This window comes from Oreochromis niloticus, linkage group LG22 (genome assembly GCF_001858045.2).
Source record: "Oreochromis niloticus isolate F11D_XX linkage group LG22, O_niloticus_UMD_NMBU, whole genome shotgun sequence".
Lineage (NCBI taxonomy): Eukaryota > Metazoa > Chordata > Actinopteri > Cichliformes > Cichlidae > Oreochromis > Oreochromis niloticus.
In genome coordinates this window covers 4,889,782-4,912,045 of record NC_031985.2, presented here as the reverse complement: position 1 = coordinate 4,912,045, position 22,264 = coordinate 4,889,782, and the positions used below count along the sequence as shown (strand labels likewise).

The window sequence follows — 22,264 nt, the reverse complement described above, 5'->3', positions numbered from 1 at the left end:
AAACACTTTTTTGGTTTTAAACCGCCGGAAGGGTTTAGAAGAATGCGCAAAGGTTTGTTGTAGCCAGAATTACTTCGTGAAATGCGCAAAGGTTTGTTGTAGCCGGAATTACTTCATGATACGCGTAAAATAGGTTGGAAGTAGCCGGAATTACTTCATAAAACACGTGAAATAGGTTGAGTTCGCCGGAAGGAACTAAATTTAGGCTGGTTTTAGAGGTAGCCGCAATTACCTCGTAATAAATTATATTTAGACTGGTTTCAGAAGTAGCCGAAATTACTTCGTGACAAATTAGTGCGCAAATGTCTATCTGTGTGTATGTGTTTGGAAGTAAGTTGATTTTACAGCACAATAAGCTGCTGAACTACTTCCATTGCTTTTTGTTGTTTTCTTTGTGTATCCTGCAAAAGCTCAAGTACTGGTGATAAAGGGGAAAGGTAGAAGGGCGTGTCAGCAACCACCCGCGAGTTTAGTACCAGAGAAAGCGTTGCAGTTCTGTGATAATGGGGAATCAGCCCAGAAAACTCACTGTTGACGAGCAGTGGCTAGAAAAGAAATGTCCAGGCGCCGGACAAATCAGTGCTTGTAGATGAAGAATTCCTAAGAAAACAAAATGTCCCACTATACATTCACCCATATCAGGAAGAACATAACAATCCCTGATCAAGTAAAAGATTAGAGATCAAAGTAGAAGGTTAAAAAGGGCTGGATACAGACCCAACTGAATATATATATAAATACAAGAGGAATGAAGTGGAATAAACAAAAGGTTAAATTAAATTAGAGTTTATCTCTATTCAAACTAATAATAGGAAGCATAGCAACCTGTAAATTGGTATTACCAAATGAAACAAAATTGGGTAGACAACCATACCCAGAATGAATAGAATGAATGAAAGCAGATAATTCACACGAAACCATTTTAAATAAAATAGAGAAATGCATAACGTATATTAAGGCTGTGTCATTGTTCAGCCAAAGAAAGGGTGTGAAAATGCAAATGTCTCCAGCTTGGGAAGGTGTGAAGCTGCAGGTCACACAGGCCCAAGATGGATACATAATAAAATATAAAATAATAATCTATTGTATATTAGTAGTATAGTAGTATATTGTAATATACTAATAAAATATTGATGTTATGAGAGAACAAAACAATAATAACATTAATCATGACATAATATTAAATAATAAGAGGCACCTCAGTCAGTTATGATGTGAGGTGGATAATTGTTAAAAGTAGTCTGATTCAAGCTTAAGGTTTGCTCAAACTCAGTACAATGATATATGAGATGAAGAAAATAAGGAAAATACCTAATCTAATCAAGTGCATAGAGACACTTGACCTGTTTGTAAACCTGTCATCCTGGATGAGACTTTGTTGAGATGAAGAGCAAACCTATACTAACAAATAATAAGCCAAACCCTGAATACAACAGCTAGAGCTACAGGTTTGAGAAGCTGTCAGGACTGAGAGTGATTGTAAATAAAAGACGTCTGTGTAATATAAAATAATAGATCTTTGTGTGAAAGGACTGCCTGTTGATTTTTATTTTTAGATGGTGTGTGTTTATGCAAATGAGGCAGCTGCTGCGGAGCGCATGAGATGATTGTTGCTTTCGGTTTCGTGTTATCTAGCTTGATAACTATTGTTTGTAGATGTCCTTAAATGCCTGTGACTGAGATGTTGGTTTTGCTCATTAGAATTGTATAAATACAGTTTGAATATATTAGTGTGGATGTATAGTAATTGACTGAATTTTGATAGATGTATATATCTTGAGCCATAAATGCTGGTGTGTTTTATTTTTTCAGTTATGCGTGTGTGGTGAGAAGCTGTGAGGATGATGAGAGGTTTCAGTTGTTTTTTTTCTTTTTTGACTTGCTCTTTCTGATTATGAAAGGCATGTCCAAAATACTCGTATGAAAGTGTATTTTAAGTGATTATAGACGTATTCTCAAAATGGCCAGAGATTTATCCAGTGAAAAAAGCAGAATGGATGGCAAAACTACTAGAAAATAAGGATATTGTTTTGAACAATAAACTGCCGTATGAAGACTCTCCAGTCTCTTGCAGGTTGAAACCAAGTGTTATTGACAACACCCACAGCCTGTAAAATTGCAGAGAGACCATCTTGGATACATCAGAGCCACTGCAAAAAGGTTGAGGTCCCGGGAAGCCCCGACACCAAGGAGGAAGCGCCTACGCTTGGTTGTTTCGGGGGTGAGGGTGGTAAGGGCGTTCTTGGGCCCCCGTAGGGTAAGCCCGCCCTCCAATCTCTATCCGATCAACTTTAGGCAGCCGGGTGTAGGTGTGAAGGGGAACCCTGGTGGCCAACTTGACTACAAAGCTCACTCTTACAGGACCTCAGCTGATGTCAACAGCAGCTGAGCCACGAGGCAGACAGAGAAGATGGACGTACGACAACTTACACCTAATGGACATGACACAAGATCACATCCATCCTTGGATGAAAAATGCCTGATACAGATACGTGTTTAACAGTACCACAGAGAAAGACTAATGACTTTTGTAAAATGCACAACATCATCATCCTGAACCAGGAAGAAACGCTCAACTTAAACAGTCTGACCACATGATTCAATGTGGGGAACCGACGTACCTGAAGGATTCAAACTCTGGACAACTGGACAAAAGGTACTCAACTCACTCTCCCTGTGGGCAGGAGTTGGAAAACATGCTCTCAGAAGTGAGATAATGGACTATAGATTCGGCTTGTTTCTCAAAGCATCCTGGAAGGTCAACGAGGGACAAAATCAAGAAATAGACGCTCTCAGAATTGCTGTAATGCAACATCGTGTAGCATTGCACGTGATCCTGGCTGAGAAAGGAGGATTGTGTGTCTTATTCAACACCACATGCTGAACTTACATACCAGATAATGTACATTCTTCAGACATGACTTCAGATTTTAAAGAGATTGTTGATTGTCGTTGGACTTTAACTGATTTTATTTTATTTTTCTTTATTTGAGTTATTCCTTGTTTAAAAGCTGTAATTTCACAGATGATAAGTTTATCATTCACAGCATAAGCAGGTGTACTGAAATCTATGAAGATCATGAAGACTTCTTTTCCTATTTGTTAGATGAAGATGAAGTGTAACTAATGATGTGGTAACTGAGAATGACAAGTAGTTACCTATTGTACATTTCATTTCTCTGATAAACAGGGCGGAATGTTAGAAGATTATTGAACATGTATGTGATCAGCTCTATGAAATGTATTCCTTAATTCATTATTAAGCACATGTCTATATGACTTTTCACCTAGTAACTTGTGTGATGAACTTATGCAGATACTAACCGCATCCTGTCGTTCTGAACATTTAGATGTAGAGAAGACCAAGCTCAGCTCTTTTACGAGAACATACAGATGTAGAAAAGGGAAAAACCCGCTGCCTTGAGTGATGTTATCTTTGTACACACACACACACACACACACACACACACACACACACACATACATACAAAACAATCTTGTATAAATAAAGGTCGCAGACAGTCGTGGGGCGCAGATCCTGTGTTTCATGACTGCCCCTCGCGAGCGAAAGAACTGCAGTGTTTGTGTTTTCTAAACTCAGGAGTCTTGGCTAAAGAAAGAACGGCAGGGTGATTTAAAGAAATCCCCTGTCATTTACTCTTTTTTCTTTACACTAGCTGGTGACCTGCAGAATCACCGCTCTCACAACTGAAGACAATTACTTTTAAACAGCGCGCACACATACTGCGACGTCAGGCACATTCACACTCACTTTTTTCATCTGCACAAATAAATCATATGGCTGATGATATGTGCCATGGAGATCCATAAGTATGATCAGAAGTTCATTTAATTATTTTTCAACCCAACAAAACAAATAAACAAAAACATGATGCTGATGCTATGAACACTCTACACACATGAGTCAAGATCCAGGAAAACTGCTGCGCATCTGAGAGAAGAAGCTGAACTCACGGATACGCTACATACTCGAGTTATCATAGTTCTGTTTCTCTCTCTTTGATGAGTTCTCAGCGAGCTCCCGATCTGATAATGTGTAGCTTGCTCATCAGCTCAGAAGAGACAGCAACACAACCTCACACAGTGGTTGCGTGCTTTGCCCACAGTGGCAAAGACTTACAATTCAGCTTCTCCATCATGTAGTTTTCAGCTGCTTCATACAGGGTTCAGCATAATAGTTGTTTTCACAGGTGTGCTCTATATCTCAACAATGGCTCATAATAAGATGACAGTCATTCAAACAGATCAAGTGCCTCTATGCACTTCGAAGGAGTTTGCAAAGAAAAGCGTCTGGACTTCTTTAAGTTGCTTGAAGACGTTTCACCTCTCATCCGAGAAGCTTCTTCAGTTCTAAGGTCAAATGGCCGAGAGTCCCAGATTTAAACCCAGTGGGAGTATCCCCCCAATGAGGGACAAAGGACCCCTGGTGATCCTCTAATCACATGCGCCAAGGTGTGAAAGCGGGTGTGGGACCTAATCAGCCAGGGTTTCGGGTGAGCTCATTGTGAAACCTGGCCCCACCTTGTCATGTGAATTCCTGAGGTCAGATGGCCCAGGATGTGAGTGGGCGTTAAGGCGTCTGGGGAGGGAACTCAAAACTGGATTATAGATGGCAGACAGTTGGTGTCGTAAACCACCGCCTCTGTTCAAAGATGGTCGCTCACAGTGGACATAGATGGCCTCTTTCACTCCTCTTTCAAACCATCTGTCCTCTCTGTCCAATATGTGAACATTGGCATCCTCGAAAGAGTGACCTTTATCCTTAAGATGCAGATGGACTGCTGAGTCTTGTCCTGTGGAGGTAGCTCTTCTATGTTGTGCCATGCGCTTGTGAAGTGGCTGTTTGGTCTCTCCAATGTAGAGGTCTGGGCATTCCTCGCTGCACTGTACAGCATACACCACGTTGTTCAGTCTGTGTTTTGGAGTTTTGTCTTTCGGGTGAACCAGTTTCTGTCTGAGTGTGTTGCTGGGTCTGAAGTACACTGGGATGTCGTGCTTGGAGAAAACTCTCCTGAGTTTCTCTGATACACCGGCTACATAGGGGATGACAATGTTGTTGCGTCTGTCTTTCTTATCCTCCCTCGCTGGTGTCTGATCTTCTTTTCTGTGCCTCTTTGCTGACTTTATGAACGCCCAGTTAGGATAACCACATGTTTTCAGTGCTTCCTTTACATGTGTGTGTTCCTTCTTTTTCCCTTCAGGCTTGGAGGGAACATGTTCTGCCCGGTGGTGTAGGGTCCTAATTACTCCAAGTTTGTGTTCCAGAGGGTGATGGGAGTCAAAGAGGAGGTACTGGTCCGTGTGTGTGGGCTTCCGGTAAACTTCAATGTTGAGGTTGCCATTCTCTTCAATGTGCACTGCGCAGTCCAGGAAAGGCAAACAGTTATCCTTTGTGTCTTCCCTGGTGAACTTGATGTTTTTATCCACGGCGTTAATGTGTGCAGTGAAGGATTCCACTTCTTGTGTCTTGATTTTGACCCAGGTGTCGTCTACATATCTGTATGCTGTACAGTGCAGCGAGGAATGCCCAGACCTCTACATTGGAGAGACCAAACAGCCACTTCACAAGCGCATGGCACAACATAGAAGAGCTACCTCCACAGGACAAGACTCAGCAGTCAATCTGCATCTTAAGGATAAAGGTCACTCTTTCGAGGATGCCAATGTTCACATATTGGACAGAGAGGACAGATGGTTTGAAAGAGGAGTGAAAGAGGCCATCTATGTCCACTGTGAGTGACCATCTTTGAACAGAGGCGGTGGTTTACGACACCAACTGTCTGCCATCTATAATCCAGTTTTGAGTTCCCTCCCCAGACGCCTTAACGCCCACTCACATCCTGGGCCATCTGACCTCAGGAATTCACATGACAAGGTGGGGCCAGGTTTCACAATGAGCTCACCCGAAACCCTGGCTGATTAGGTCCCACACCCGCTTTCACACCTTGGCGCATGTGATTAGAGGATCACCAGGGGGTCCTTTGTCCCTCATTGGGGGGATACTCCCACTGGGTTTAAATCTGGGACTCTCGGCCATTTGACCTTAGAACTGAAGAAGCTTCTCGGATGAGAGGTGAAACGTCTTCAAGCAACTTAAAGAAGTCCAGACGCTTTTCTTTGCAAACTCCTTTGACTACGATGACCTGGATGACTGAGAACCTTCACAGACCTCTATGCACTTCATTAGTTTAAATATTTACCTATTTTACTTCATCTCATATGTCATTGTACTGAATTTGAGCAACCTTAAGCTTAATACAGATTACTGTTAACAACTGGTTAAAGTAATGGTCTGGAGCACAGGCTGTTGTCGATCAGGGCAATCATCTAAACATTTTGTGTCAGCAAAGGGTGGGGGAAAGCCATTCACCAGAGCATATCTTAACTGCTGCTGATGTGGGCTGGCCTTCTCCACACGCTCTTCAAGGCTGCTGTGTTTTCTGACAACTTCTAACATTTGAATCTCTTCCATTTATAAGCCTGCGATTAACCGCACGGCTCAGGTCCGCGTGAAACCCGCGCGACCGTGCTCGTGTGAACCCGCGCAGCTAAGGAGCCGTCACTCTTTTTTTTTTTTTTTTTTTTAAATACTGTGCGCTCCCAGGAGCGAAGTCCAGCATAAACGTCTGTCACGCTCGGACGCACTCTTGGTTGCTTAGGAACCCATGATAACAACAACCGTGTCACAGACCATGCCTGCTCCGCAGTCATTCACACAACAACAACAACACAAAATAGGCCTACTCTGGACTCGCACCGGTACGGTCAGGACCCCAACCCACTTTCCGGGACCCCAACCCAGTTTTGCGACGCAAAGCCCAATTAAGGGACGCTCGGGACCCAAACCTCAGAGGGATTTTAAAACTTCGGACACGCACCGGACGCTTGGGCCCTTGGGCGATTTTACCAAAACCTCTCTTTCGGGACCCTAACCCAGTTTTGCAACTATAGAGTCGCTCTCTCAACTTACTCGGCGTTGCTTAGCGTGTAATATCAGCCTCGGATCCCGCCGATCGTCATTCGTCAGGGAGAGAAAACAGACAGCTAATCCACCGACCCGATGACAAATTCTCACGGCTTGCTGACGTCAGGGTTCTCTCCTCGGTGAATGCCGACTCCAGGGCTCCGGCGTCGAAGGACCAATTAATGATAGGTTTGTAGCTTAAACCTATTCGCTGGAACGTTGAAGACAATGTAATTACACAGCAAGCAAGACACGAGTAGGCAAAGTTCTTCATGTTTCTCGTGCACGGGAGAGAACCGGTCAAGCGCCGTTCCTTCGCTTGACCCCAGTTGCTCTCGTCCGCTCCCCCGTAACACTGCTCTTTTATTGTGGTTACATGAATATGCATAGGTTCATTAACATATAACATCTTACATAGGTATGCATGTGAACAAAGAATACCCTGTGTGTGTGTGTGTGTGTGTGTGTGTGTGTGTGTGTGTGTGTGAGAGTGTGAGTGTGTGTGTGTGTGTGTGTGTGTGTGTGTGTGTGTGTGTGTGTGAACCCATAAATGACTTCCTAAACTTGCTGGCCTGGAAGTCCAGCAGTTCATCTAAACAAAAGGCACTTATGCTTAACCAGATACAGAGTAGGTGTCCTCCTATACCATAAAACAATAAGACAAGGCACGGCCTCTCCCATGCTCCCAGGATGTGGGTGTGAAAGCCAGAGTGCTGGTTAGATATTTCTAAGCATAAATGACAATCAACAATACAAAACCTAACACTCGTATCGATATTCTCTGTTTGCAGATAATTAATTGTAGCAATAAAGACATGTTTTGAGCACAAAAAACTTCTTGCTTAAAAATAAAAAATAATAAAAAATAATGAAAATGTTACAACTGATAATATTAACATTTATAAAAAAAATTATAACAAAATATAAAAATATTTAATAAACATAAAATAATGTGTGTTTCTGAGCAGCTGACAGTTCAGATTTTCTTTTTTCTTTTTCTCAGTTCCTCTCCAGCTGTGAGAGGTTTTTGTACAGCGTTGTATCACTGTGTGAACGGAGTGCTGTAACCCTGCTGACAGTAATAAACTCCTGCATCTTCAGCCTGGACTCTGCTGATAGTCAGAGTGTAGTCAGTCCCAGATCCACTTCCACTGAAACGATCAGAAATTCCAGACTGACGGCTGGTAGCATAATAAATTAAGAGTTTGGGAGATTCTCCGTCCTTTTGAAGATACCAGTGGAGGTAGCTGCTAACACTTGAACTGGCTTTACATCTGACAGAGACAGTCTGTCCAAGAACAACAGACTGAGATCCAGGAGTCTGAGTCAGGATGATTTCTCCTGATGAACCTGGAAACATGAAAAAGAAGAGTTATTGAGACAAATCCAGTTTGAAAGATTAAAGATGATCAACATTCAAACATTAGAGGATCATTTCTTTAACATGGAGAACAGATGGAAGAAGTTCAGTGCTGCTTGTTTCAGAGTTTCTCCATCATAGCAGAACATCATTGTGGTGAACCTGGCTGCATGCTGAAGCAAAGTTTTCACAGAGAGTCTCACCCTGAACAAGGAGCCCCAGGGTGGCCAGCAGTAGAGTCAGTGACATCATCATTGTGCTGCTGGTGTGTGAGTGGCTCTGAAAGGCCTGGACAGCCACTGATTAAATATCGGGAGAGTCCAGATATTTACTTTTGGGGAAGCGTTGCTGTGTGATGGTCGTCTTCCAGATGTGTGATGTGTGATATACCAGAGGTGTATATTTTATTGCATTTTTCAACTTTTGCAGATAATTTTTTTGAAGAAAAGTTATTGAATTTCTGTATGAAGAGTTTAAAGAGAGTTTAACAATAGAGTGAGTTTGTGTGTGTGTGTGTGTGTGTGTGTATGAAAATAAAGAATTCTGGACTCTTGAGGATACAGAACAAGTTCATGCTTGATGATAAAAACAACACATTCTAGTGTCTCATTAATAAATGTGAGGAATACTAACAACACTGCCTGAAATAAACCTGCATCATTTTCTATTCAAAAGGTTGCAATGAATGACTGAACTTTGCTTGAAATCATGTATGTGAAAGGTCATAGAGAGAGCGGCAGGGCGTGGCCTAAAATAGGGTGATGTAATGTCCTATAATGTGGACATGAAGGAGAGGAGGAGAGAGAAGAAGACCATATATAAAAACCCCCATGCAGACGGAATAAGTAGTTCTGCCTCTAGTTTCCTGTGATGGTAGAGAACATCTCTCTGTATGTTCACGCCTTCAGTGGAAGCAGGGTGGACATTCAGTCTCCTCAAGCCAGACTTCCTGTACTGGGGCCGACTGGTCGAATCTACATTGTAATGCAGCACGAGCGATGAGCCGTCATTGCAAGGGGACAATGCAACTGTCCCCTTGCATTGTCCCCTTGATTACAGCGGTATTAAAATCAAGCTGCGCTCGTACGCGCGCGCGGTGGCCGGGAACGTCGGGGAGCCCAGCGACGAGGAGACCCGTTCGGTGGAGCAACAGGTGGCGTCCTTCCTTCAAAGCAAGGGGATAGAGATGGACCTGGAGCACGTAGAAGCATGTCACCCACTGCCCAGGAGGAGCGACAGACCGCTGGTCGTCATTATGAGATTCGTCAATCGGAAGAACAAGGTCGCACTGTTGAAACAAGGATGCAAACTGAAAGGCACGGACGTTTTCATTAATGAGCATCTGACACGAAAAAACGCAGACATCGTGAGGAAGGCAAGGCAACTGAAGAAAAACGGTAAAATACAACATACATGGGTAACAAACTGCAAGATTTTCATTAAGCTAAACGGGACACCAGAAGAGGCAAAAGTACTGATAGTGAGTAACATGTGTTACGTTCCCCTGAGGGGTCTAGGCGGTGAGGGGGAAGTAACAAAAAGTGTACGGGTCAGAAAAAGGAGTCAAGGAGGCAAAAGGGTTAAATTAAAGAGTTTTATTAAAGCAGCTCAACTAAAAGAGACGGACAAGCCGCTATCACCATTTAAGGAAAACAAACAAAACTCAAGCGTTGGTCAATAAAGTAAAACCTAAGCCAAAAAGAGAGCAGCTTGCTAGCTGCAACCACACAAACACACAGCTCACTAGCTGCAACCACACAAACACAGCTCACAAGCTGTAACCACACTAATGGCACTCTGGCCCAGAGCTCACCTTTCCCTGGGCTTAAATACTTTTAATTACTGACGAGAGGCAGCTGTGTAAAAGGGAAACTTAAGGCAGAAGCGATTGAAGGACACTCCCACACAGACACCTTTAGGAGGAGGCCCTGCTAGGGCCGTAACACCCCCTCCCATAAATACAAACCCATGGTTTGTCAAATTACGATAACCAAAACAGCTAATCAAGTCCGTAACCGTTGCACCACCAAATTGTAGGCTTTCCACCTACCAAACCCCATAGCAACGGTTAGGCAGTTCCTGCGGAAGCTGCCAACCTCATCTCAGTGGGTTCACAACATTGACAGAGAGTGGCCCCAGACCCTCGAAACAGTGTCCCATGTGATAGCCAGGGCTTTGAACCATCACATGTGGAGAACCCAGCAGGCAGCTAGTGGGCCTTACAGAAACACTCCGCAGACGATTCCTCAAGTCACCGGTAAAGGCATGTTTGTTAGCCAGGGTTGCGGGTCTGGTGGTTTTATACACAGTTTGTCCCCCTGCAGGTCATTTTGAGGACCTGGGAAATGGTCAACCAGCGGCAGCTCAGGGTTAGTTGACCTCTTACCCTGACTACATGACACTACTGAGCAATTACGCTCCAAGTGTAGCCTTTTACTAGGTCGGGCAACCTTGTCTGTTTGAGAACCCTGATTGACTTTTCTCAAAGCAGGCCCTTTTTGCTTTGAGTGTGCTTTCTGTTTGAGTCTCAGCTTCAAACAGTTAGCAACAAGGTGTCCAGGTTTGTGGCAGAGGAAACAAAGCTTCGTTCTGAGTCTCGAAACCACAACTTTTTCAGCCTCGTTAGCTGGCTCACTCCTAGCTCTCCAAGGTGTATTATGGTGTGAAGGGAGGTCACATTCTATAGCATTTGTTTTATGAGTTAGGGTAAACTCATCTGCCAGTATGGCAGCCTGCTGTAAAGTGATAGCCCTTTGTTCACTTAAATAAAGGGCAATACACTCAGGCACCGCGTTCTTGAAATCGTCCACCAGCACAAGCTCACGTAACGACCCCATATTGTTAACCTGGCTTGCAGAACACCACCTATCAAAGAGCTTTCCCTTCTCCCTTGCGAAGTCAAGGTAGGACTGACCCTGTGCCAACTCCAAACCTCGAAAATGCTGCCTATAGGCTTCAGGTACAAGCTCATAGGCTTGAAGGACGGCACTTTTAATCTTTTCATAAACTAGGCTGTCCTGCCTAGACAGACCAGCGCAAGCTTCCTGAGCCTTACCTGTGAATTTACATAGCAACATCACCCCCCACATGTCTTGAGGCCACTGCAGTGCAGTTGCTATGCTTTCAAACACACTGAAGAAGCTCTCAACACTGGCTTCACAGAAAACTGGAACCAGGTGGATGTTATTACTTACAAACGAGCCTCTAGACACCTGTGCACTAATAGCTGTGTCATCCATTTTGGGAGCGGAGAAGGCTCAGCAAACAGCAAACACCACCACACCCCTCTGCCAACTCACTCAGACTACCGAACAATAAATCAATTAATGGAGAACTACACAACTTACTTTACCTGACCAACTTACCTTTTGCTGCACACACACATTAACAAATACAACTTACCCAGTTCCTAAGCACACCAAACTATACCTACCTATCTTCTGGAGCGTGCTGGGCTCGAGGCAACTTTAAAGGCAAAGCTTCAGCAACTGGAGCACTGAATTGCCTACCCCCAACAGGGAACTTATCCCCGCCCAGGATTACTCCGAAAATAAGAAAGGCAAAACAACAAAAGAGTGCCCGAAGGAAAAACTTAAGAAGCTCAGCTGGACACTCACCTAACTCAACTGGGTAGTTGGGGAAGTTGTGAATCTCTAAAGGCGAAAAAAAACAAGATAATCAAAAACCAATTCCAACTCGAAACTCTTTTCAACAATCCCGGACGAGCCCCCACTTGTGACGTTCCCCTGAGGGGTCTAGGCGGTGAGGGGGAAGTAACAAAAAGTATACGGGTCAGAAAAAGGAGTCAAGGAGGCAAAAGGGTTAAATTAAAGAGTTTTATTAAAGTAGCTCAACTAAAAGAGACGGACAAGCCGCTATCACCATTTAAGGAAAACAAACAAAACTCAAGCGTTGGTCAATAAAGTAAAATCTAAGCCAAAAAGAGAGCAGCTCGCTAGCTGCAACCACACAAACACACAGCTCACTAGCTGCAACCACACAAACACAGCTCACAAGCTGTAACCACACTAATGGCACTCTGGCCCAGAGCTCACCTTTCCCTGGGCGTAAATACTTTTAATTACTGACGAGAGGCAGCTGTGTAAAAGGGAAACTTAAGGCAGAAGCGATTGAAGGACACCCCCACACAGACACCTTTAGGAGTAGGCCCTGCTAGGGTCGTAACACATGGAGGACCTGGACAAGTACAACTGACACTAATGTATCGAGGTAATATATAACTCTAATGACAATCTAAAATGATAAATACACCAAGATCTCTAATTACACCAGGAAATGATATTGACACGTTGAAATCAATTCTCCAACAGAAAGTAATTGATCTAGATTGTGAATATAAGGAGTATAATATAATAGACCCAGAAATAGATTCTGAAAGTAATTTTCTCTCTTCTTTTGTTAAAAATTGTAATTATTTCACACAGGAACAATATGAAAAAAAAAATCAACCTAGACGGGAAGCTCTCATTAATTCACTTTAACAGCAGAAGTATGTACTCTAATTTTGATTTCATTAAGGACTACTTGCAACAATTTTCTCGCCCCTTTAGTGTTATAGCCATCACTGAAACTTGGTTCAATGTCGATAAAGGAATAGATTTCTGTTTGAATGGATATGACTTAAAATACATGAATAGATTAAATAAGGCGGGCAGCGGAGTTGCTATATATGTTCATAACTCTATAAAATATAATGTTGTAACAACTATGTCTATGGCTATTGATGGGATTTTGGAATGTTTGACTATTGAGATCATGAATGAAAAAAAGAGAAATGTTATAATAAGTTGCATATATCGGACACCCAGTTCAAGTATTGACACTTTTAATGAATGGATAGAAAAAATGTTTGCTTCGGTGAACCAAAAATTACTATTCATCTGTGGTGATTTTAATATTGATTTGCTAAACCCAACAAGGTTAAAAGCCATTGATGACTTTACTGACACGATGTACAGCTTATCACTATATCCAACAATAACAAAGCCAAGCAGGATAACATCACATAGCGCCAATATTATTGACAACATTTTTACTAATGTCATGGATTTCCAAATTAATAGTGGCCTGCTTGTCTGTGACATAACTGACCACTTACCAGTTTTTACTTTGTGTGACTGTGATTTAAAAAAAATAGATACCAAGAATATGATAGCAAAGCGAACAATAAATGAAGAAGCAATTCATGCCTTCAATTTCGATTTAGCACAACAAGATTGGAGTTTGGTGTATGAAGAGTCAGATGTGGACAAGGCTTATGACAATTTCCTAGATATTTTCACTATGTTGTACAATAAACATTGTCCTGTAAACGAACATAAGACAAAGAAAAAAAAGATAAAAAGTCCTTGGCTCACAAAAGGAATTATCAATGCTTGCAAAAAGAAAAACAATCTGTATAAACAGTTCATCAAAGTAAAAACAAAAGAAGTGGAACGAAGATATAAAGCATATAGAAATAAATTGACTGATATTATAAGAACGAGTAAACAACTTTATTATAGAAGAAGATTATATGAAAATAAAAATAATATAAAAGGAACTTGGGATGTGTTAAATAACTTAATTAAACAAGGATCTTCTGGCACATCATATCCTGAATATTTCATTGATGCAAATGGTGAAAATCATAACATGAGTAACATTGTTGATGGGTTCAATAAATTTTTTATAAATGGCCCTGAACTAGCAGCGGACATCCCGTGTCAAAAAAATGTAAATATCAGTAATATAAAATCAAATCCCTTTTCACTGTTCCTCTCAGCTACAAATGAGCAAGAAGTAATAAATATCACATTAAAATGTAAAAGTAAGTCTTCAATGGATTACCATGACATAAATATGTCTGTAGTTAAACAGGTTATTCTGAATATTGCTAGTCCCTTAACATATGTCTGTAATTTATCATTTCAGTCCGGTTGTTTTCCAAAAAAAAATGAAAATTGCGAAAGTAATACCACTATACAAAAGTAATGACAAACACAGTTTTACCAATTATAGGCCTATTTCTCTACTGCCTCAATTCTCAAAAATTTTAGAAAAACTTTTTAATTCAAGATTAGAAAAATTCCTTGAAAAACATCAAATAATAAATGTTGGTCAGTATGGTTTCAGAACGCAAAGAACCACTTCAATGGCGATAATTGAGGCAGTAGAAGAAATTACTAATGCACTGGATAAAAATAAATATGCAGTTGGTATTTTTGTTGATCTCAAAAAGGCCTTCGACACAATCAATCACTCAATTTTATTGGATAAATTGGAAAGATATGGTATTCGAGGGAAAGCTGGTAACTGGTTAAAAAGTTACCTAACGGGTCGGGAACAATATGTTAGCATAGGGCATTACCACTCAGAGAAACTTGGTATTACATGTGGTGTTCCCCAAGGGTCAGTGTTGGGACCAAAACTTTTCAATGTATACATAAATGATATTTTTGATGTTTCTCAAGTACTTAAACTCATACTGTTCGCAGATGATACCAACATATTTTTCAGTAGCGATGATTACACTGATCTTGTAATGACCGTTGAGGGGTCCGACAAAATGCTTTTGCCATTATGTAATCTGTAATTTCCACATAGTATGCTGATCAGTGTGATTTTCAATGATTGAACTGTAATAGAGACGAGCAAACATATTGGCAGATCTGAGAAGAAAGAACCTTTGTTATGAAAATGATTTTAATCTTTTATACATGATTGCATTTGAGCTTATTAAAGAGCTGTGGCTCCTGGTCAGGTGAGGGTCAGAAACTCTTGGCAGGCATTAATGATCAGCCAATACACGGTGAGGAGGACAGGAGTTCTGAAAGGAATTGCAACACACCTGCTTACATGACATACGCCTGGAGTTATGTTTATCTTTTATTACTTATATCCTTTAGAGCTAAGATTTAAGTTTGTATCATGTATCACTTATATCTTTTAAGTAAGTTTTAAGGTTCATATATGTTCATTTTAAGTAAGTTTCCTTCATGGTTTGAGTAGCATCATTTGAGTGTGACCTTTAGTCTAGAAGTCACACATAGTTCAGCTGTGTATGAGCGCAGGCCTTATGTCTGGCTAGGACGAGAGGTGTGAGGTGAGCCGGGGTGCAGGAGAGGTCATGACACATACATAGCATACACAGCAGACACCCACACTCACACACACACACGTACACACCATAGTAGATTCACTTTAGAAGGTGAGAAGTTAAGATGTATTTTTGTTGCAAGTGCAAGTTGTGCCGGCATATTGTCAGATGGTTACTGGAAGTGCACCTGATGTTCTGGGAGATAAGAATGCGTGCATGGTGCGACACCGGGATGGAGATGAGACGTGATGTATTTTAAACTATGTAAAAGTTAACGGAACATTTTGTGGTTTGGGTTGACGTAAGCTGCACTTTCTCTCTGCTTTGCAAAAGAGGGGGCTTTGTTGTCCTACCCCTATAAAACCTTTGTCTAATTATTGTAAGTTTAGTTCAATTGCTGACTTTGCCCAGCGTTGAACTCCGCGTGCGTGTAATCAATAAATCTTCGCTTTGATCACATCTTCTGGACCAGAGTTGTTATTTGCTTGTGAGCCCTCCGTACTCCTTTTCTCCAATTTTTGAACCTTAACATTTGGGGGCTCGTTCCGGTGGTTGGAGAAAGGAGAAGACCAGTGGAGGTGCTGGACAGGGTCCGAGGTGGTCGGGCGGACAGACGGTAATCAGTGGTGGAAGTGAGGGGACATTCGCCGGCGAATTAAAAAAAGGTAAGACACTACCTGTTGAAATGAATTTCCAAAAGCTGTCAAATTGAATATGACAAAATTAGAAAGTCTACTCACTGAAATTACTGGTGAATGTCTGTTTCTATTTTGTTGAAGTTTTTATGAGGTTTACCGGTTGAAGTAATGAGAATGAAGTATAAATGACAGTACTGAGTAATGAGAATAAAGGAATGAAGAGAGTTAAGGCAGTTGGACTGCTAAGTGAACTTAGAATGATAGGGAATTTGGTCATTGTGTGGGTTAAAAAAGTCCCGTTGGTCATTTGGTCTATGTGTGATGGTCATTTTGTGGGTTGAAGTCCCCTATGTCCACAACGGGAGATCTGCCTCAATCTTAATCCTGTGTTGGGCTTAGATTGTTGTTTCAAATTATTATAAATTCTTCTAGAACGACAGCGGCGTCTGTTAAGAAGCGCATTTTCTCAGAGGTAACGCTCCCTCCTGGATAAAGACGTTTGTCCTTGACCTAGCGGCGACTACGGGATAGTACGGTATAGCAGCCGGGAAGAACTGGGGAACCTTCAAAATTGCTAGGGCTTGGAGCCTTTATTTGCGCTTATTTGGCTACTGGTAAATTAACTTAGGGCTAGAAATGTGGACGGAACGGTTGGAGCTGGTCCGGTGAATTGAGCACAAAAAGTCTGGGACTTATCGGTTGGAGCCGTTATGATAAATTTGTCGAAATTTGTAGGAGCTAAGAGGCCTAAAATCTGTGCAGTTGTAATTAAAAGACGTCTTTTGTAACATAAAATGAGAGATCTTTGTGTGAGAGAAGTACACTGATGGTGTGTGTGTTCATGTAAATGAGGAGCGGTGACGCGCATAGTGATTGTTGCTTTCGGTTTCGAGTGTATTGAGCTTTGTAACTATTGTTTGAAAATTTGGCTAAATGCCCGTAACTAAGAGGTTGGTTTTGCTTATTACGAGAGGATGAATAGAGTTTGAATTAATTGCGGTGAATGTGTGATCAGTGACTAAGTTTAAGGGTCACAGTTTAAGTGTGCGAGTGCGGGATGAGTCTGACTAAGTGAGAGAATGCTGCAGGTCTGTGAGTTATTTTTAGATAACCTGTGTTTATGTAAATGAAGTGGCTGCTACTGTGAGTGCACAAAGGGGTTTTAACAACTGTTTAATAAAGAACGTGGCTGCGAAATCCCTAGAGTTTGGGGGATTCTATAGAAACGGTTACGTATTGCCGAATGCCTGTATTTAAGATGCTGGTTTTGTTTATTACAATTTTGTGAGTAAAGTTTTAACTTTTGACATGAGTGTATGACTGGTTTGCTGAGTTTTGAGATAGAATATATGAATTTGAATATATACGATTTGATTTTTCTTAGACAAGAGGGATGTTTATTTCTGGATCTTGTCAAATCGAATATTCACGCACAGGAAATCTCATTTGTATGAGATGCATTTGTTGGGCTGAAACGCTGGAGAACCACTATGGTTTTACAGTGTCTGCAGAAATAAGACGGTCAGAATTATTTAGCTTTCTGTTTCGTAGTTTCCTGATATTCCGGTGTTTGGAAAAATATATTGAGAGACATGAAAGGGACCCACGTGAAGCTGCCAGTGTGTTTTCCTTGTTCTGCGAACGTGCCTTTAGTCCCTTTGACATAGAGTATCAGTGGACCGGGTAACGGACGGTGACCTTGCGAGTATATGCAAATGAGCTGGCTGCTGTGAAACGCACAAGGATTTCTGTTTTGGTTTAAAGTGTTTTTGAGGTCATAAGTATGATTTACATATGGGTAATTGACTGTAACTAAGACGTTGTTTTGTTTGTTAAGGGGATATTCATGGGGTTTGGTTTCATTGCTGTGATGATGTAATTGATGAGCTGGGTTTGGAATATTGTTGTGGTGATGTAAAGCTGGATGTTTTGAAGTTGAAGCTGTTTTAATTTAGGCAATACACAGCTGGTGTTATTGACGTTTGAGTTTTCTTGTGTCTCTTACTTGAGGCTTAAATAAACAAAATAGGTATCTCTGATAAACCCGGTTAAATTTTGTGGTGCATGATAAGACATGGTGCATTTAGATATAACTCACTGCGGCCTATGCTGTGGTTATAGGACTGATTATAAAAATTTGATGAACTTTTGAGATTAAATTGTGGAGATAAGATAAAGTACACAAAATTCAATCGGATAATTCGAGTTTTTTAGGCACATGGCCATATAATAATGTCGAGCTGTAGCATGCTGACATATCAGTAGAGAACTGTTAAAGACCAATGAGCTGTCCTGACGAGGAGGAAATGGAGCGGTCATCCTTTTAGGATCGAATGATGCTCCGCCTCTGGTCAAGTTCAGACATAAGCCTTAAGCGCCCATGAGCCACTAATAAGCGTGACAGAGTAATAAGTAAATAAAAGAAATAAGTAACACAGTTGAATGAAAGTGTTGAACAACTGTGACAGGATTGAATCCATGAGCACGCAATAAAGTGGACTTGTTAGAAGCAGTTTATCAGTAGTAGAAAATAAAATAAAATAAAAACGGGTTGGTAGCAACGGGGATGTACAAATTTGATGAGAGTTCATCTGGATTTGAGGTTTACATATGGGACAATCAGCGGGAAAATAACCGAAATGTTGTTGGAGGCGTTCTGTAAAGTGGATATTTTACTTGTGGAAGGTGTCTTTGAAGTTAACTGTGTTTGCCATGGAGAAACGGAGGACGCCCCGTATGATTTGTCCATATGCGCAGAAGTTGAATTAGATGATTTGGATGAGTATGTAAATAAATGTTTTCTATTGTTTACGGGATTAGTGGAATTGGCGGACATGAAGACAACCCGGGGTGGGTGCCATCTAACGCGGCGGCGTTTCTTTTCTCCCTGGTAGAAGCGGCGGAGACGGGTTCCGATTTTGACATGCTTGGATGAGGGTGTGTTAAGGTGGAACCCGGGTCAGAACAAATGAAGTGTGTTGTGATGAACGGGTGGCCAAGTCACGGATGGCTTATGATAAGTTGGGTTAAACTCTGTGTGTCGCCAAGCAGGAGAAGACGAGGAAGTGGCTGTCAGAGTGGTGAGACGGGTTGTGGAAACCGAAAGGAAAGTACAACAGAGTAACCCAGGAGGAGGAGTCAGAAACGTCACTGGAGGAGGTAAGTGAGTGTGTGGCAGAATGGGTGACAGGGCGACCTCTGGTGAAATAAAAGGGTATAAGCCCTTGAAGGCTCAGCTTGAACAGCTGAAGAAAGCTATTCGACTGGCTAATGCTGGGGCATTAAAAGCGGCCGAAAAAGAATGTCAGGTTATGGAGCTTGAGGTAAGTAAGCTCATCACATCTCAACAAAAGAAACTGAGTGATGAAATAGCTCTGAGCTTGGTGCTCCAAACTGAAGGAGAAAGATGTGAAGGACAACTGAAGCAACTGGAAGAGGAGTCTGCAGGTCACTCAGTGAATAGAAAGACCAAAGCAGCAATGAAAGATCTCAGAGAAGTGCATGACAAGTGCTCTAAGTGGCTGTTTTTGTGGAATGCTGCAAAATCTTGGATGAAGGAGGATGACACGGCCAAAGCAGGAGACATGGTGAGTATAATGGCCTCAGTTAAACAACTAAAAGAGGAAAATAAGAAGTTGGAGGATCAAATGAGGGCCTTGACTACAAAAACAGAGGAAACTGCTAGACACTCCACACCCAAAATATACCCATGGGCCACGTTAATGCCAAGTGCCCCACCTCCACCCTATGTCATGCCGGTGATGACCCTGGATGGAGGACAGGTTCGTGGGCCCGAAGGACAAACAGGAACAGTCCTGGGAGGAGTGGTGAATGTTGACTACACTGGTGGACACATAGGGAGTCAGGAGGAAGAAGTAAGAGCAGGGGGGCGTCAGCCCTTTAGTGAAGGTGGGAGACTGGAGGCCTCAGCTGCAGATGAAGGCCCAACCTCGCCACAAAGAGGGCTCAGGTGTGATGAGCTGACGCCAACCGAGGAACGCCTGGTAGAACAGCCCAGACAGGACACACAGGTAGAGGGGACGCCCACCAGCGAGGATGGGCGGCCCACGACGGAGCTGGGAGCCCGGCCCAAGCACAAGGGATCGCCAGGTCCGCAGAAGCAAGGACAGGCCCAGATGAGGAGATCGGGTGGAGCAGAAAAAACGCCCGACCGGGAACGCTGGGAAGGAGAAGTGCATGGTCGTATGTATGAGGAGCCTGAGGCATTGTTGAAAGTGTTCAGAACATTGGAAATCGTGAAGCGGAAAATACTTAAGGACGGGTCAAAGGACAAAATAGAGGACGAGGTCTCCTGGAGTGATGAAGAGGAGGAAGGCGATGAAGAGGAAGCAGCCGAAGAGGGAGAAGTTGAGTCAGACCCAGGGCCAAGCATAATGCTGAGAAACCGTGAAGTAAAAAAGGATGAAGGTGGAAAACAGAAGCAGGTCACTGCAGGTCGGAGAAGATCAATGTTTGGGCAGTCAAAGGGAAAGACACAGGTGGTGAAAAATAGAAAAGTGATTTTTGACAGAGGAGTACAGGACGGACAACTGAATTTGCCTCTGATGTCTGGTCCATGTGGTGAACCAGTGTATAGAGCATATAAAATCAGAGATTTGGAAGCATTGGTTAAACAACTTCCGCCCATTACAGAAGGAGGGGCTAGTTGGCTGAGGAAACTGACCACACTGACCGAAGGGGATGAACTTGCTTGGCGGGGGATTAGCTGATGTAGAGGGGCTAGCACGTACCACTACGTATGCTAATGATCTACCTCTCTGTGAGGTCCAAAGTGCACTGTCTAATGCCGTTCGCGAAAGGTATCCGACACGCAACACTGGGGCGATACCTAAGATAATTTGGGACCCCAAAGATACACCAGGGGAGTTCTTAGCTAAAGCTAAGGAGCAGTGGTTGACTGAAACAGGCATACATCCGGGTAAAGAGGGCGAAAGTAGGGCGTGGTTTCGTTCGGCCGTGCTAGCGGGGCTGCCAAAACAGGTTACAGCAGACTTAGAGAAGAATCCAGACTTTGCAGTAGCAGACTCTGTGCAGTGGGAGAGGCACGTGGCGCATCGGGTCCAGCAGGAACAGGATCTGGTGAATAAACAGAAAAAAGAGCTCGAGGAAGAACAGGCTCTGCTTGTCAAGTTACAGTTGGGGGAGGCTCGCGAAAAATTTAACAATAAAAAAAAGGAACTGAAAGAACCAACCAAAACAGTAATGGTGGCAAGGCCCGGGGCTGACCCGGTGCCTGACTGGCCGGATTTGGATCCGAATCTCTATCCTGATGACCGCTGGCCCGCCAATGCACCAGGGCAACGTAGACCCGATGGGAATTGGGGGACCGGTGGACCGCAAAGGGGGCGTGGTGGATCCGGCAGGAGCGGACTAAGAGCTCGAACTCTGGGGTCTCCAGGTAACAACTACATTGGGAACTGCTGCTTCCTCTGTGGAGCGGAGGGGCACTGGGCCAAAGGATGCCTTGCGGCGACCGGCGATTATCCACGGCGGGGCTACCAACCCCAGGCACGTGGAAACATCAGAGGAGGAGCTGCGTACAGGGGAGCGCACCAAGCACCGAATCCCAGTGCAGCGCCTGTTGCCCAGTATCCAGTCGCTGACTGGGGCTGGGACGGGGAGCAATACTGACGCCGCCCGGAGAGACCGAACAGTGTGGGCACGGCAGAACCCATGCTGTCGATGACCGTGGAGGGTACAGAACTACCCTTCCTGGTGGACACTGGAGCAACCTATTCTACATTGAGAGACACACCTGACTGTGCAACACTCTCAAGTAGCACAGTTAATGTTGTGGGTTTTTCCGGGATACCAATGACTCTGCCGCTGACTGATCCAGCCTTGACGCAGCTGGGAAAACAGACTTTGAAACACCAATATGTGGTGTCACCACAGGTGCCTGTAAATCTCATGGGCAGGGATCTGCTTGTGAAACTGGGAGCAACTATTATGTGTTCGGCGGACGGCCTGACGGTCACTCTGCCAGGAGGAAAAGAATTCCCGTGCCTGGGATCGCCTTCAAAGACTCAATATCTGGTCAAAGACTCTGAGCAGGCCACAGCAGACATATACTGGGGAAGGCTGGTGGAGGAAGGCATTCTGAGAACATACCAGCAGTGGAGACCCTGGATAATGAGCTTGGCCGTCTACTCTGAGCCTAG

The 22,264-nt window shown here is 43.1% G+C and overlaps 3 gene segments (V, D, J or C); 2 read left to right on the top strand and 1 right to left on the bottom strand.

Moving 5' to 3' along the window:
• Positions 1-22,264, top strand: part of LOC102076541 (Ig kappa chain V-V region MOPC 21-like) — an 811,057-nt gene that overhangs the window by 267,970 nt on the left and 520,823 nt on the right.
• LOC102076925 (Ig kappa-b4 chain C region-like) overlaps positions 1-22,264 on the top strand; it is a 489,463-nt gene that overhangs the window by 31,665 nt on the left and 435,534 nt on the right.
• LOC109196606 (immunoglobulin kappa variable 4-1-like) lies at positions 7,858-8,668 on the bottom strand. The segment is given in 2 exon segments: positions 7,858-8,335; positions 8,549-8,668. Coding segments are annotated over 2 exon segments (360 nt in total).